Below are 15,804 nucleotides of genomic sequence, written 5' to 3' on the forward strand. Positions count from 1 at the left end.
AATTGACAGTCGCAAGTTCAGTTTGTGTCTTGCCGCCACTGAGAGACCTCACTCATATTTACTCCGTGTTCGGCGAGGACATCGCCATGGAGTTTATAGGCTTGTTCCATCTTCCAGTAGAACGGACTGGACGTCGAAAAAAGAGCGTCGATGGACTCGAGAGAGCGGTCGCGAGTTTCAGGGTAGACTGCGAAGAAAATCATGTTAGATCTCAGAACTAAAAGTGGATGAATACGAGACCAAAAACATACATAGGTAGACGATCGGGATCCAGATGAGGTTAAGGCCAGCAAACAAAAAGTACGTACGGCTCTAAGCGGTCGTCAGTATCTCAATTCAAGTGCGAAGTCGGGGAAGCTTACAGTCATGACATTAAACATGATCGGGTTGACTAAAGTGGTCATACCAACCCCAATTGCCCACCCTGTAATACCAAAGCCATTGCCTTGGGCGCGTAGATCACTGGGGAATATCTCAGTGGGAACCAAGAAAGCGACCGTACCCCAGGTGGCAGCATAACTGGTTACACTTTAGTACATATGACAAGAAGTGTCGCATTTCAGACTTACCCCAAATTGAACAAAAAGAGCATGGTCACAGCACCAGGCGCAAATTGAGATGCTTTTTCAGGATTATGCAGGGAACCTTCATAAACAGCTCCAGCCTATAAAATTGTCAGGAGAAAGCCCTTCGAGCGACAGAAGAAATAATCACAATTAAGTTGACTGCAGATAAAATAGCTGCTCCGCCCATCAGACACACCCGTCGGCCTAATCGATCGATTATTTGAGCACTGATAATGGTACCTATAATTCCAATTGTGTTGATTCCTCCAGCAAGACCGTTTTGCTTTATATCACTATAGCCTGCTTGAGCAAGCAGTGTCGGGGAATAGGCAGTCACAGCCTACAATTACTATTAGTACCCCAATAATTGTCCAGGAGACCGATTGTAAGCGCCGTAGCTCACCGTAATACCCGTCCAGGACGCCATAATCTGAAGCCAAACACACAACCAAGCTCGTCGACCAAGATTTAGCCCTGGTTTTTCACTTTTTCCAATTAGGATCATTCCAAATTCAGTGGGCGAGCTGCGCTTGCTTCCCTGTGCGGTCACTATAATCTCAAGGTATTCTCGGTCGATATCTTCCTGCGATGCCCGATCTTTGCGAATACGATTCAAGAGGTCTCGAGCCTCATCATTCCGCCCCACCGAGGCCAGATAGCGAGGGCTATCCGGTAACATTTTGATAAAGGAAACTAGTATGAGTGCCGGGAAACACTGAAAGGCGAGGAGGAAGCGCCATCGTACGTCCGAGTAACCGTTATCGACGAAAGCGAGGCCGAAGGAGATCCAATATGCCATGGATATACCTAGATCTTGAAGTTCATGCATGTCAGCAATGGCCCCCACAGTGGATATCGCGAATCAACGACTCACAATTGGCAATGAACACATAGCCCAGAAAGCCGCCGCGGTGGTTCGCAGAAGAGGTCTCAGACACCAACACCGGGGTAATCCCAGTCAAGGCTGTGAAATGACAAATTAAAATCGTAGCTCCTTCCAGCCCCGAGGCAAGACTAGCAGGGATCCATTCTCACCCCCGGTCCCAATCCCTGTAACCACCCTAGCACACAGCATGAAGTTGGAATTCTGAGCGCCCGCCTGCAGCGCGCCACCGATCAGCGCAAATAATGACCCAGCGAGTAGGCCGTTGATCCGACCAACACGATCTGCAAGCCACCCGCCAGCGAAGCAACCGAAGATCGCACCCAGGTAATAGACGCTGACAATGCCCCCCTGGTGAGTGGTGTTGGTCACAGTCCCATCAGGTCTACCGATGCCAACTTCTGTTACATATCTCGGGGAGCTGTTAACACCACCCATCACACCCTGGTCATAACCCTCGAAGAAGATTGAGATCAGGGAGAATATCTGGATGGCGACATTCAGCTGACGTGGCGAAAGTCGCCTCCAGAGTGTGGTATACCCCATGTTATATGGTAAGCCACTTCCCCAGATCGCCAAAAGCAAAAAATACGCGATCTCGAGTAATCCTTGCAATTGGACCCGCCCCCGGCATTTGGTGAAGAATCTGAAGGCCAAGCTTGGTAAGACCGGGGGGCGCGATGGAGCTGTTCATGCGGGGGCCAAGCCCACAAGCGTGTAGCCATTTATCATTTTCTTTCCTAATAGGCGTTTTGCCGGTCATCCCTTCTGCCCTTGTTGCTAACCAATATTAGATCTATCAGAGAGATTGAGAATGCCGACGCGAATATTCTGTCTCCACCATCTACCGGTTGGTTCATTATGGGTTCCGGTTAGGGACCGGGTCTTAAATAGTGTCTTGATCCTCACGATGTTTCTTTTAAAAAAAAATTCCGATCGTTTGAATTCGCAAATTGGAATCCAACATGGTGATCAACTCTGTCAATGGCACTTCCAGCCATAGTTTAGACATCACAGTTTTGGGGCTGAATAGCGGAACCTCGATGGTGGGTGGCCGTCTGTTCACTCGAGAAACACCACGCTCATCAGCTCTAGGATGGCATTGATTGCGCCCTTTGCCGATTCTGCCAGGAGACCCCGGAATCGCCTATGCACTTCGAACTACTCAAGGCAAGTACCACTGCCTACGTGAATGCTGCACAGGGTACGACATGCTGACCAATGACGCAGTATGGTGAAATTCCACTTGAGCCGGTGATCAAGAAGCGGGTGATGAACATGATCCTGCATAATAAGACATCCCCTTCCGAGCTGTCAGAGGTCAATGTGATTCTGGGCGAGACCTTTGCCTCGGCCGTGCACCAGTTCTGTAAGGATTACAATGTGGACATCAAATCAATTGACGTCCTCGGATCTCATGGCCAAACCATCTGGCTACTCTCCATGCCAGAAGCCGGTGAGACCCGCAGCGCTTTGACTATGGCTGAAGGCACATTCCTAGCCTCGCGCACGGGCATCACCTCGGTCACCGATTTCCGAGTGAGTGATCAGGCAGCTGGACGTCAGGGAGCACCCCTCATTGCCTTTTTCGACGCGCTGGTGCTACACCACCCGACAAAGCTGCGTGCATGCCAGAATATCGGCGGCATCGCAAATGTCTGCTTTGTGCTCCCGGACAGCCACGGCGGTGTCGATGCCTGCTACGACTTCGACACCGGTCCAGGAAACGTGTTCATCGATGCCGTAGTTCGCCACTATACTAACGCCGAGCGCGAATACGATCAGGACGGTGAGATGGGAGCCCGCGGTGCCGTCGACCAGGGACTTGTGGATGACTTCCTGACACATCCCTACTTTGCGTTGGAACCCCCCAAGACAACCGGTCGAGAAGTCTTCCGTGACACTCTCGCCTATGAATTCATCGCTAAGGCTGAGGCCAAAGGGCTCAAGCCTGACGATGTCGTCGCCACCATAACCCGTGTTACCGCCCAGGCCATCGTGGACCATTACCGTCGCTATGCTCCCAAGGGCCTTGAGATCGCCGAAATATTCATGTGCGGTGGTGGAGCCTATAACCCCAACATCGCCGCCTTTATCCAGGAGAATTACCCCAACACACGCATTATGATGCTTGACGAGGCTGGTATCCCTGGTGGCGCGAAGGAGGCCATTACGTTTGCTTGGCAGGGAATGGAGGCTGTCGTCGGCCGTTCTATCCCTGTCCCCACTCGAGTCGAGACTCGCCAAGAATATGTTCTCGGTAAGGTGTCTCCGGGCAAGAACTACCGCAAAGTTTTGCGTCAGGGCATGTTGTTTGGCGCTGGTCGCGATCATCTGCCCCCAGTAAAGGAGCTGATTAACTACATTGACGGCAAAGCTTTTGACAACAAGTGGTAAAGAAGGGGCACAAACTTTATTCTCAATCAAGCTCTCTGCATAACGGTTTTGGGATGCATTTACATGCCAGTTAGGGGTTTTTGGCGCAATCTTACAATGATAACATACTCATATATTGACGAATGCAATGATGTCCCTTGTTATTTTTTCACGTCAGTGAATATCTCAGAACAAACATAGATCCAAACGACAGGATTGATGTTGATGTATGTTTTGGTTCGTCCCTAGTATGAAAGCGATCCACTACACTAGCATCACTAGCTTGACGACCCAGCTTTCATTTTTAGGGTTGAATTTAACGCAGTAAATATCCATTCAGCCATTTTAGCAGTACGAATGGCACGTGCCGAGAAATCCAGAGCTGTCTATTTACATCGGCAGTCATTCGGTCCGAGCTTCGACCGGGTCTATAACATAGTCTATGGCTCCAGTGGGTTTTCACCGGTACTAGTTCATTGTTCTTACCCCGTAGTGATGTGGGGATAGTATATCATTTACCTATTCGGATCTAGGCTGAAAGGGAAGGTTTCCCTTTGGCTCAGAGCAGGTTAGTCTTGATGCAGGTGGATAGGTCCAGATGGTCTCGGAAGAAAATTATGCTTCCGAAGTATAACTAGTTCGTTGGAAGAGGCAGTAACCTTCATTAATAACAGCGTTTTGCATAACTAACTATATCAACCTCGACCAGGAAAACGTACTATATATCACTGAATCGAAACAGTGGTATAGCGGAATAATATCCAAACAGCTATTGCCTTGAGCTGAATAGATCAGATCATTGAAGTCTCACGTCGTTAATGCCCATTATTCTCATCAAGAAATCCCCATCTGTCATACCAAGTCCTAATTCTAGCAGCTCTACCGGAATATATTCAATTCACATACTTTATCTCGTTTACCACGCAATTTTAAGGTTATAGCCCATGGAGACTTTAGGCTTTTAAGGGCTTAAGCGTATTTCGGCGAGATATCTAAATTATTCTTTAACAATTGTGGCTTGGGGTATCGATATCTGACGATCTACAAGGTTGTACTTGTGTCCACCCAATCAACGATCGGCGACGCCAGGTTATCTCGCTATAATATTACGATAGACGCGCTACGTTCCGAGGTTACGAGCGGGAGGAGGTGAATTGTGAATCGTCGCAGGTTCGCTCTCTGTCTTATATCGTAGAGCACTGCCCCTTGCGAACATTATCACCTGAAACACTATTCCCTATATTTTATCTTCTGGCATACCCGAAATACCCTCTGCTAAATTGCTGCTTAGTATGCATCGGGGCTGCATACGACCTGATAAATAATCAAATCAAATCAAACCCCGATACTGCACTCTCCTCGCCATGATGTAATCGATCGTGGCATCGTAACTTCCAATCTTGCAAGTCATCAATAAACACGTCGTGATCACCTTTCTTGGTATAAACCACGCCCTTGAGCATGATACTTCTCCACACAATGTTCAGTTCACATCGCATTACCTGCCTTCGGGCTTTTCTTCTGGCTTTTGCGCTTGGGCCTGTCAATGCTGCATCAATTGACCACAGCGACCTTGTTATACATGATGATGGAGGCCCCGCGGTTTGGCCCACTCCGCAAGAAATCACGTTCACGGGCGGAAAGGTATCGCTCACGGGTAATGTCACAATCGTGACGGACAATTTCAAGGACTCCGCTACGATCTCTACGGTCAAGGGAGTTGTGGCTGCTGCCGGTGGTGATGCTGTTCTTGCCTCCAAGCCCAGCAGTAAGGGTACACAGATTTTTGTTGGCACAGAGGCGGAAGCCGGAGTCGCTGTCGCTGCTGCCAAGGCTCTTGCTGGAGATTCCGCGAATGGCCTCGACGCTGACGGCTATGTTCTTGCATCTGGCAAGTATGAGCAACAGCCAAGCATTGTAATAAATGGTGTAGACACCCGCGGCACATTCTATGCGGCACAGACTCTTCGTCAACTTCTCGCCGATGACCATATTCCCGGTGTCAAGGTGCGCGACTGGCCGCTCATGTCTATCCGTGGCTCGATCGAGGGTTTCTACGGTGTCCCCTGGTCCCATGAGGCGCGTCTCGACCAGTTTGAATTCCACGGAAAGCATAAAATGAACACCTATGTCTACACGCCCAAGTATGATCCACTTCTCCGCGCCAAATGGCGTACTCTTTACAGCGGCGACGAGCTTACCCAGCTCAAGGAACTTGTCCAGACTGCAAATATCAATCATGTCGACTTCACCTATGCTCTATCGCCCGGCCTAGACGTATGTTACTCATCTGACGAGGACTTCAACGCTACTGTCACCAAGTTTAACCAGCTGCGTGACTTTGGTATCAGCAGCTTCTACATCCCTCTCGATGATATCGCCCTTGAGTTCCATTGCGATGCGGACAAGAAGAAGTGGCCGGAAACCGAGAATGATGAATGGGTTGCCGACGCCCAGGCATTCTATCTGAACCGTGTACAGACGCAATACATTGAGCCAAACGATCTTGAAGACCTCGAGACCGTCCCGACCGACTACGCCGGCAGTGCACCTACCCCTTACAAGAAAGAATTCGGCACCAAGCTGAACAAGAAGATCCGCGTTCAGTGGACTGGCGAAGGAATATTCAGCGACAATATCACAGTCGAAAGTATCGTGAGAGCCCACTCGAGCTACGTCACCGACAACCTTTTCCTATGGGACAACTTCCCAGTCAACGACAACAACCGTGACCGCCTATTCCTCAACCCGCTCACAAAGCGTGCCGCCGAATTATACAAGCGTCTGGTTGGCTTCACCTCGAACCCGATGAACCAACCATACGCCTCTATGATCGCACTCGCCAACTATGGAGACTATACGTGGAACGCGCCATCGTACAACGCCACCAAGTCTATGAATGCAAGCCTATGGGAGCTTTCAGGGAGTGACACAACCGTTCACAACTCACTTATCACATTCACAGACCTCAACCAGAACTGGCCATATCAAAGTCCTGAGGTCAATGCGCCCAAGCTTACCAAGGACATTACAGCTTTCTGGGCCGGTCGCAGAACCGGTTCCAGTGACGGAACCGAGGCGTTGAAAGATCGCCTCGCACTCATCATCAGCATCCCCGATGTTCTCCCCAAAATGGCCACGAAGGCCTTTGCCACGGACGTGGCACCCTGGACGACTGTCGCTAAGCAGTGGGCAACTGCTTGCAAGCACTTGATTGCTATGCTCGAGGCGATCGATGACAAAGATCATTGTACAGCAGATGCCGAGTTCAAGTCTGCCAAGAAGTGGGTTGAGAAGACGAAGGCTAAGACTGTCGATGACCGTAATGCCGACGGTGAGGACCTTCCTAAGTCGATCGTCCCGACTACCGGTGACGGGGCGTTTGACAAGTTCCTCACTGATGCCACGGCTATCTACAATGCTAGTAGATGCCGATAAACTTGGTAGTATAAGTTAGAGAGACAGACATAATGCACGCAAATATTGATATGAATTAGTCAGTGTCGTATGATTAAGGAAAGTCAACCATAGTTAACACTACAAGTAGGAGGGAAGAAGCTGACAGAAGAACACTGATTATGGCAGGATATCGGACTGGAACTGAGCAGGTGACCTACACAAAAGTACCATCCTAACGTATCATCCTGAGCCACCTTCCTGCCTAAGGCGGATACGATCTTTTCTACCCTCTCTCAGTCAACAACTCAATTTAATTCATGCTTTGTATCCCATATTGCCCTGTCTACAATATAACTAGTATTCGGAAGACGCGGAATGAGTCTCCTGAGACGGGACCTTCGCGCAGCCTCCTATCCGCCGCGCATGTACCAATTCCGTATTTGCAAGTTGGCGCCGTCGATACAGCCCTCGATAACTTCCCATCTAGGAGAAGATCGATTAGCTCTCGGCGCTGAAATATTGACACGAAGAATATGAAATCAGAGCTAGCACCTTGGAGTTGGTCTAATTTCAAATATAGCCAATGCAGTAATATATACATACTCTGTACATGCTTGTTTATATATTTACAGATGCTCGCGGTTGATCCGCTAGGTCAGGTTCTTACGCATTGTCGATAGATCACTCTGTGAGAACTCAAGTTTATCCATGAGATAGTCCTCGACACCATTTTTATAGGAATTCTCAAATGATACCAGGAAAGCCTCCATAGAGCTGGCTCGAGCACCACACATTTCAAGCATACCCAGTGCCTCGGGGCTCAACTGGCTGAAGTCGGCTTCACCGGTTTCTGTGTTTACCGCGAATGCCTCCATGAGGTTATCCCTGGCGCCTTCCATTACAACTCGAGTGAGGATATAATCGTTGATAATATCCTCATGGGGTCGATTGATTAGGAGGAGTACAAGAGAGGCGAAAACACCCGTTCGGTCCTTACCGGCTATAGACGGAAACCTATGGTTAGCATTTGTCGATTATGAATGGGATTTTGCACGCAACTATACGAAAATAGCCATGAGAGCAAGGTGATACACGTGGCACGTACCTGAGCAATGGACGATGAACGGGTCGTCTGGGTTATCTCTGATATGCTTGAATATCTCGGTGAGACATGGGACAGCCGCTTCGAGGATCCCGAAGTACATCTTCACGAACCCTTGGGCGCCCTTGTCTTCGCCCGCAAAATCGCGGAGATTCAAAGTGGCCGGTCGATCTCCGTATGGTAGCCATATCGTCTCGACTCCTGGGATAGAGGGTGAAGGGGCTCTTTGCCGCTCGCCTTCATTCCGGAGGTCGAAAATTGTGGTGATTCCCAATTCGGTTGCGATGATGGATTTCCCAGAACCGAAGATGTTTGACAGGTTTCCCGAACGATACACGAATCCCGGACGTACTTTGTTGTTATCATGGCTCAGATCGCGAAAGTTGGAGACACCCGGTATAGGGATAAATGGCGGCAGGGATGAGATCCTGGTTACGAGCTCCTCGGGAATAGGAGTCCTGATGTCGGTATTCAATACCTCGCGGAATTGATCGGTTTTGGACATGATTGTACAAAGAATTGAAGACAGAAAGCAAAGTTGAAGATTCTTAGGAAAGCGATTCCAACTATGTCATCGTCTCCATCCGATAGTGGAGCCGAAGCCTCAAAGGCTGGTACACAGGCACCGATGTCATCATATCCGACCTCATTAGGAACACCCGTGGACTTTATAGAGAATAGTTACATGAAATATTTTCAATGGGCTTTTTCCAAAAAAAGTTAGATATCTTTTTGAATGTCTTTAGATATGTTCAATTTACCCCCTTCTTGGTAGTTTTGACTCATTTTATACACTCGGCTATGCTTGGCTTTATACTCATCTAAGTCTTAGACAATGAAGGAGACAACTTTTGTGGTAAACAGAGAACAAAATAGCAAACGAAATAGCAAACAGTATTTATTGCCCTTGGTGTAACTTCAACTTTCCTCCAATCAGCGCCGTCTCTATCCTCTCATACCAACTTGTCCATCTAACCATGGAATACAAGCATCGGCGCCAGAATCTCAGACTTACCCCTGGATAGAATAAACAATGGCGCGTCGGTGTAGCAGACTTCCGGTACAAGAGAACGGGCAATTTACCGTCCTACATCTGAAGCGTGCCACCGGCACGGCCACATATGGATAGTGGAATCTTCCAACAGGCCCAGTTCTAGACAGGGATACGACTATCACCGATACCCTGAAGCGCATAGTCCTCGACAAGATGGGTCTTGGACTCCAGGGCTACTACGACATCCGGGAAGTAGAATAATTGACGTAGGGATCTGAAGAACAGGTAGTCACGTAACTCAACTTTGTGATCTATGATACATCTGCCAACATCGTCGCAATCCACCGCTCTGAATTATTCGACCATCAATAGGTAGAGGAGGAACGAATTGACTCTCTCTCATCCCTGTCGCAATGTAGGATATGATACGCGAGGGATTTGAGCCCCACCGCTGGGGAGCCATGTGAGATGTGAGATTTGAGGCCTTATGCTAGGGAAGAAATAAGAATACAAAGGACACAATCAATTGAGATCTTCCAATGATGTTTTGTTCACTCTCAATGTGGTTGTAGAATTATCTTCCCCGCATCAACCGGATACTCGGTTGGCCGCGGAGTGACGCTAAGATGCCGACGCCAACCGCTCTCCGCATCCCCCAGATTTAACATTCAAAGACCTTGGGATCTCTCACTTTTTACCATTGAAACAAATTGAATCTAAAATGTTAATAGCATCAGAGAGCAAAATGTCTCTAAAGCTCCTGACCCGGGGTGGCCTCCGCAGCCAGCCCATAACTACAGCGCGCATCGTCCCCGCACGGAGGTGGAGTAGCTCCATCTCGCAGCCGCCGGGGTCAGACAGGTGATCACTCCGAGGACAATGTTTTTCTTTTTTTGGAGAAACGCTGACGAGATGTTGATTTGTTTAGTGTTCGATTCCCTGGGGCCGTGAACAGCAAGTTCACCTCGGAGATGGCCTTCCTCAAAGCCTCGGATCTGCCCGCTATCCCTACCTACCGAGTGATGGACTCAGACGGTCGCCAGGTTGATAAGAAGAGACCGGCACCTGATGTTACGAATGAGGAGGTCTTGATATGGTACAAAAATATGCTATCTGGTTGGTTACCCCACGCTTGATGCGCTATCAAGTACCTAACTTTTAGCGTGCAGTAAGCATTATGGATGTGGTCATGTTCGAGGCACAACGGCAGGGCCGCTTAAGTTTCTACATGGTACGTTCAATTACTTAAGATTTAAATGAAGAAAATAACTCATCTGACCGTCTACCTGCAGGTTTCCGCCGGCGAAGAAGGGATCACAGTTGGATCCGCCGCGGCGTTGACACCAGACGATGTGGTCTTTGCACAATATCGCGAAGCCGGTGTATTCCAACAACGTGGATTCACCCTAAAGAACTTCATGAGCCAGCTCTTTGCCAATAGCAATGATACAGGCCGTGGTCGGAATATGCCAGTTCACTATGGACAAAACTATCCCCGCATTGTGAGTACCACCACCTCTTTACATCAATCTACTTTTCTTAACATTATACCCAACAGCACACAATCTCATCCCCATTAGCCACACAAATTCCCCAAGCTGCCGGTGCAGCCTATGCGCTGAAACTCCAAGACCTCCAGAACCCAAACCGGGACCCACGCATCGTGGCCTGCTATTTCGGCGAAGGAGCCGCCAGCGAAGGAGACTTCCACGCCGCGCTAAACATCGCCGCTACACGGTCTTGCCCGGTTGTCTTTATATGCCGAAACAACGGTTACGCAATCTCAACGCCAACGCTAGAGCAATACCGGGGCGATGGAATCGCCAGCCGCGGCGTGGGGTACGGCATCGACACGATTCGCGTAGACGGAAACGACGTCTTCGCAGTAAACGAAGCGATGAAAGAAGCGCGCCGACTTGCCCTAAGCGAGGGCGGACGGCCTGTGCTAATTGAAGCCATGAGCTACCGTGTCTCGCACCATAGTACCAGCGATGACAGCTTTGCGTACCGCGCCCGCGTCGAGGTTGAGGATTGGAAACGTCGTGATAATCCTATCATTCGGCTACGGAAGTGGCTTGAGAATCAGGGGCTTTGGAGTGAGGAGCAGGAGAAGGAGGCGCGAGATCAGATGCGCAAGGCGGTACTTAGGGAGTTTGGCGCGGCGGAGCAGGAGAAGAAGCCCTCGCTTAGGGAGGCATTTGCTGATGTTTATGAGGAGATTACGGAAGAGCAGAGGGAGCAGATGACGGAGCTCAAGCGCATCTTGGAAACATATCCTGATGAGTATGACCTGCGGCCGTATAAAGATGGGATTAACGGTCTGGATTGAGATGACTTGCTTCTACAAAATATACATGCGAACCTCAGCGCGTTAGAGCGTTCTAACACGAGAGCCATATCCATATAGATTTCGAAGATTCCCAGAAAGTGATGTATCCCGGTTGCATTGGTTTATGGAATCTTCCGTGGTTTCTATATAAACAACCCAAAATAGCACTCGACCACATGCACTCTGACATAAAAATGATCTTATATACTCAGCTCTGAAACCGACGGTACCCCCTGCGCCTAACAATCTGATTTTGTGCGACAGCACCTGCAACCTTAGTCACAGTGGTGAGATTCATATAATTATCATCCGAAGCCAGATATATAGCACCGAGGCCCATATCCTTCGCCAACCGAACAACATTATCAATATTGGCATCTTCGGGCGTCTGATTCAAGATAACAGCATCCCTTCCATAGTTATCAGGCGTCGAGAAGCGATCATCAGGAGCCGAAGCCACCCAACTAGCATAAGTATTCTCATACTCCACAATGAAGTCCGCTGCCGCGAACCACTTGGCAACATCTGCCACGAGCTTGACACCAGGGTTGAAGATAACGGTGGTCAAGTTACCGCTCTTAGATTTCCGAGAGAGGTTCTCGAAATAGGCGAGCTTGCTCGGATCTTCGCCGTTCGCTGCCTCGTCGAAGAAGGTCCCGGAGAGAGTGATATTCTGCCCTGCATAGCTGGCCCATTTAGCGTAGATAGCGATGTCCTTTTCGACTTCGGAGCTGTCTCGCGTTCCTTGGTTTGTGTAGGTGTATCCTAGTATTTTCGTGTTGGGATAGCTGTTTAGCTTGGCGATGGCGGTTATGAAGACGTCTTCTGGGTATTCTGTGTCACCAGGACCCGTGGACGGGTTGATGATCAAGTAGAATGGGATTGATGGATGGGCTGCAATTGAGTCGTAGAGTGTATTCCATTTGTCTGTTCCGGGCCAGGCGTATAGTGGTACTAGTAGGCCGGTCGATATGGCAGTTGAGGCTAGTGTAAACAGAGTAGCTATCACAGAAAGTAATTGAAACATCGTAGTGTTTGAACGTGAACAAACAAACGGATGAATATAGCACCAGAGAGGGCCAATGATGTAGAAATGAGCGCAGTGAAGAAATAAAGACTAACAAGGCGGGAAATAGTATACTCGATGAGTTACGCATTATACATGCCAGCCGAGAAAGTCGAGAAAATAATCTCCCATGGGGAAGAAAGGGATCGGATAGCGACAGAAGCGTCAAGTATCAGCCTCAATCCCTATTGTACCAGACCGAAAGAAGTGAGAGACTTGACATATTTAGGAATAACGGAAATCAGCCACATGTTTCAGGACTAGACAACCACCTTGAACCTGAATCGTCAAGGAGCGTGTGATGCCAAGAATCAGCTAATGTTGGATCCCTTCGGAGGAATGAGCCTTCATTAAATGTCTAGTCTTGATTAAAATGTACGGAGTAGAGGAATGTGGAGGTTGACAGATCCAGCCCTGGCGGAGTCGGTGATTGATCCCTTGACGCATTCCCCTATTGACCTGTAGACATTGATGTTCTGAGCCATGTTAGCCGATGATAATTGGAATTCGATATGTTTTCTCACTTTAACTACTATAACTTAGTGGACGGGGTAGGTTCCGTCTTTAATTTGTTGGTTGAAATCATGATGGCAGGCAGGTAGGGTATATATATCAGACACAAAACTGGTAAGAGTCAATTTCGGATATGTGCCGATATTCACTTGGCGTTAAAGAATCAAGTTGTCTCATTGCGAGCCAGGTGAGGATAGGCCTAGAAGGTGCATATTTCATTGAAGGGTTGGAAATTAGATTACTAGAACGCACGTCGACAGATGTAACAAGTATTCTACAATGATTCATTCAGGCTTAGATAGATGTACATGCAAGGAGATTTAAGTCCACCCAGGAAGCTGCGATTGCAAAGGGAACTGAGAGCTCCGGTCCAGGATAGTGCGGATGATTACACTTCCGGCCCAGCAGCAAGATTCAATGCCTGCTGCTGAAGCTTCTTGTTGCGTCGAAGCAGAGCTGCGAACTTCTTGTCGAGCGAATCCATTTCTTTCCGGGTGAGCTCGAGGTCCTTTTGAGAACGACCAGAGAGCTCCTTCAGTTCCTCGTTGGTCAAACCAGCAACGTCGTCGAGAGTGGGGTTGGTGCCAACCATGCCCGGATTGCCCAGCATGTGCTGCGCGGTGACTGCGGCGAAGGAGCGCACGGCAGCAGGGGTGGTGTTGAGAAATTCTGCCGAGTTGGCGACAGCCCAGTCATGGTTGCGGGTGCTGTCTGCTTCCATGGCCGAGAGGACATTAGGCGGAATCACGGATTCCGCCGCCTCAAGAGAAGATGACGGGGACGTGGCACCTAGGCGAGTGGGCATGTCGTCGACCCAGCAGATGTTGAACTTCTCCGGGTTCGCGAAGAGTGCTTCCAGGCCCCCGCTGGGATTGCTTGCGTCGTCCCCAATCATGAAAGCATCTGAGACACCAGTCATGTTCTTCTCAAGCTCTAGGTATCGTTCCTCCTCTTCTGGTTCGAGGTGGCGTAGGACGCAGCCGCGGGGTGTGATAAGGCATCGAGTTTTGAGGAAATCATCGCCAATTCGAACGGGCTCTCCACGAAGTAGAGTTTTCCGATCCTCCTCAGTCAATTCGTTGGGACACTGGAGATAATCGTAGTCCTCCGCAGTGCACTTCATGTCGGTGCGCTGGCTGAGGTTGCTAGGGTTGAAGAGGGAGCTCTTATTGAGATCAAGTTCGCCGGACTTATGCATCTCAGCGAGCAACTCGTGAAGAGGCTTCGTTCGTTCCATGAAAAGATCCTTGATTGCCCTTCCAAGGGCCTCGGAGTCCTTGACCAACCGTCCAACTGTATTGTTTGAACGCCATGGCTCTACGGGGGCTTCCTTCTGAACAGGAAGCTCTTCGACAGGGGGTGGGGTAGGCTCTCTGACGGGCTTGGTCTCTTTGGCTTTCACTTTCTTTGCTGTATCCACCTTGGGTTCAGCCTTGACTGAAGGAACGTTCACTGGTTTTAGAGGGCTCGACTTTTCCGGGCCACTGGCAGCGGGTGCATCAGCTGTGCTGACAGTGGCGGCCGTGGGGGCTTTCTTGGTCTTGCGCTTTCGCCCCATGATAGGTGCTTGAACAGGCTCCTCATTCACAAGCGCGGTTTCTACCTTCTTAGCCTCAGCCTCTTTTGCCTTTTGTTTCCGTTCCTTCTTAACCTGGCTCTTGGTCATGGCGCGAACGGGAGCGGAGCCGATACGAGAAGAGGCAGGAGGAGAATTCGCACGAGAAGCAGAAGTGGAAGGATAGTAATCAGCGTCCCAACCCATATCAGCAGGAGTTCCGGGGATGCTGGTTGACGAGATGCTCTGTCTCCTAGAGCGGGACCTGGTTCCACCAACAACAGAAGCGGACACAGATGGTGCGGTGAGAATAGGAGGAGTTTCTGTCTTCGGGGTTTCTACCACACGCAGAATACGAGGCTGACGAGGGGCAGGGGAGTCAGATAGGCGAGATGCGATGGTTTGCGGCGTGTCGGGCCGCGACCCGATGACGGAAACAGAGCTAGGAGGTCGTGCCTGCTCAGTCTTGATGGACGTGGGTAGTGGGGCGCCAAAGTCGAGCGGGGTGCCTTTCGTAGTGGCAGAACTCGCCTGCAACTGGTATGCAATCTTTGCAGGCGAATCTTTGAAATCAGATCCAATATTGAACTGGCTTTTGCGTTGGTTACGAGCCTTAGTGGCGGACTTTTGTACAGGTGATCCGAAAGATATTTGAGAAGCGTCCTTCACGCGGCTTGATGTCAAAGGTCCACCCACTGTGAGTTCAGGACTCAAAAGACGAGAGGGACTGTCCATACGACTCTGCGATGGGCTGTTGAGTCGCGAAATGTTGGGCGTCAAGCCAGGTGGGAGCATTGGGGCAGGAGACGAAGGTTTAGAGGAACTGTGGTCCTGGAATACAGAAGACGAGGGATGAGCGTGAGGTAAAGGCAGTCCAGGTGGGAGTGTAGGAGTCCCAACACGAGCGGCCGACTCGCCAGGTAACTGAGACTTCAAAAACCCAAAGCTGTCAACAGGTCGTCGATCCTTGGATTGATCTCCAAGAGGAGGGAAGTCCTCATTCACTAGAGCATTGGGTTAG

The 15,804-nt window shown here is 49.6% G+C and overlaps 7 protein-coding genes across 7 annotated transcripts; 3 read left to right on the forward strand and 4 right to left on the reverse strand.

Annotated features, from left to right (window-relative positions):
• Positions 1-17: 17 nt before the first annotated feature.
• Positions 18-1,995, reverse strand: LCP9604111_6650 (putative MFS sugar transporter; the record flags this gene model as incomplete). The annotated part of the gene is made up of 8 exons (XM_039074595.1): positions 18-187; positions 252-312; positions 363-519; positions 570-664; positions 715-906; positions 970-1,379; positions 1,441-1,530; positions 1,602-1,995. 8 exons carry the CDS (start codon positions 1,993-1,995, stop codon positions 18-20), a joined length of 1,569 nt encoding a protein of 522 aa, XP_038927289.1.
• Positions 1,996-2,414: 419 nt separating this feature from the next.
• Positions 2,415-3,846, forward strand: LCP9604111_6651 (UPF0075 domain protein; the record flags this gene model as incomplete). Its single annotated transcript, XM_039074596.1, has 3 exons — positions 2,415-2,495; positions 2,545-2,619; positions 2,680-3,846. 3 exons carry the CDS (start codon positions 2,415-2,417, stop codon positions 3,844-3,846), a joined length of 1,323 nt encoding a protein of 440 aa, XP_038927290.1.
• A 1,458-nt stretch (positions 3,847-5,304) lies between these two features.
• LCP9604111_6652 (CAZyme family GH84) lies at positions 5,305-7,263 on the forward strand (the record flags this gene model as incomplete). The annotated part of the gene is made up of 1 exon (XM_039074597.1): positions 5,305-7,263. One exon carries the CDS (start codon positions 5,305-5,307, stop codon positions 7,261-7,263), a length of 1,959 nt encoding a protein of 652 aa, XP_038927291.1.
• A 611-nt stretch (positions 7,264-7,874) lies between these two features.
• LCP9604111_6653 (tyrosine-protein phosphatase) lies at positions 7,875-8,831 on the reverse strand (the record flags this gene model as incomplete). The annotated part of the gene is made up of 2 exons (XM_039074598.1): positions 7,875-8,224; positions 8,330-8,831. 2 exons carry the CDS (start codon positions 8,829-8,831, stop codon positions 7,875-7,877), a joined length of 852 nt encoding a protein of 283 aa, XP_038927292.1.
• A 1,234-nt stretch (positions 8,832-10,065) lies between these two features.
• LCP9604111_6654 (thiamine pyrophosphate-dependent dehydrogenase E1 component subunit alpha) lies at positions 10,066-11,649 on the forward strand (the record flags this gene model as incomplete). The annotated part of the gene is made up of 5 exons (XM_039074599.1): positions 10,066-10,181; positions 10,249-10,436; positions 10,490-10,551; positions 10,613-10,822; positions 10,879-11,649. 5 exons carry the CDS (start codon positions 10,066-10,068, stop codon positions 11,647-11,649), a joined length of 1,347 nt encoding a protein of 448 aa, XP_038927293.1.
• Positions 11,650-11,857: 208 nt separating this feature from the next.
• On the reverse strand, positions 11,858-12,676 carry LCP9604111_6655 (spherulation-specific family 4 protein; the record flags this gene model as incomplete). Its single annotated transcript, XM_039074600.1, has 1 exon — positions 11,858-12,676. One exon carries the CDS (start codon positions 12,674-12,676, stop codon positions 11,858-11,860), a length of 819 nt encoding a protein of 272 aa, XP_038927294.1.
• Positions 12,677-13,616: 940 nt separating this feature from the next.
• On the reverse strand, positions 13,617-15,578 carry LCP9604111_6656 (uncharacterized protein; the record flags this gene model as incomplete). Its single annotated transcript, XM_039074601.1, has 1 exon — positions 13,617-15,578. The coding sequence occupies one exon, from the start codon at positions 15,576-15,578 to the stop codon at positions 13,617-13,619; it is 1,962 nt and encodes a 653-aa protein (XP_038927295.1).
• Between the last annotated feature and the right edge of the window lie 226 nt (positions 15,579-15,804).

The sequence above is a fragment of the Penicillium roqueforti genome (genome assembly GCF_015533775.1).
Source record: "Penicillium roqueforti strain LCP96 04111 chromosome Unknown scaffold_18, whole genome shotgun sequence".
Classification (NCBI taxonomy): domain Eukaryota; kingdom Fungi; phylum Ascomycota; class Eurotiomycetes; order Eurotiales; family Aspergillaceae; genus Penicillium; species Penicillium roqueforti.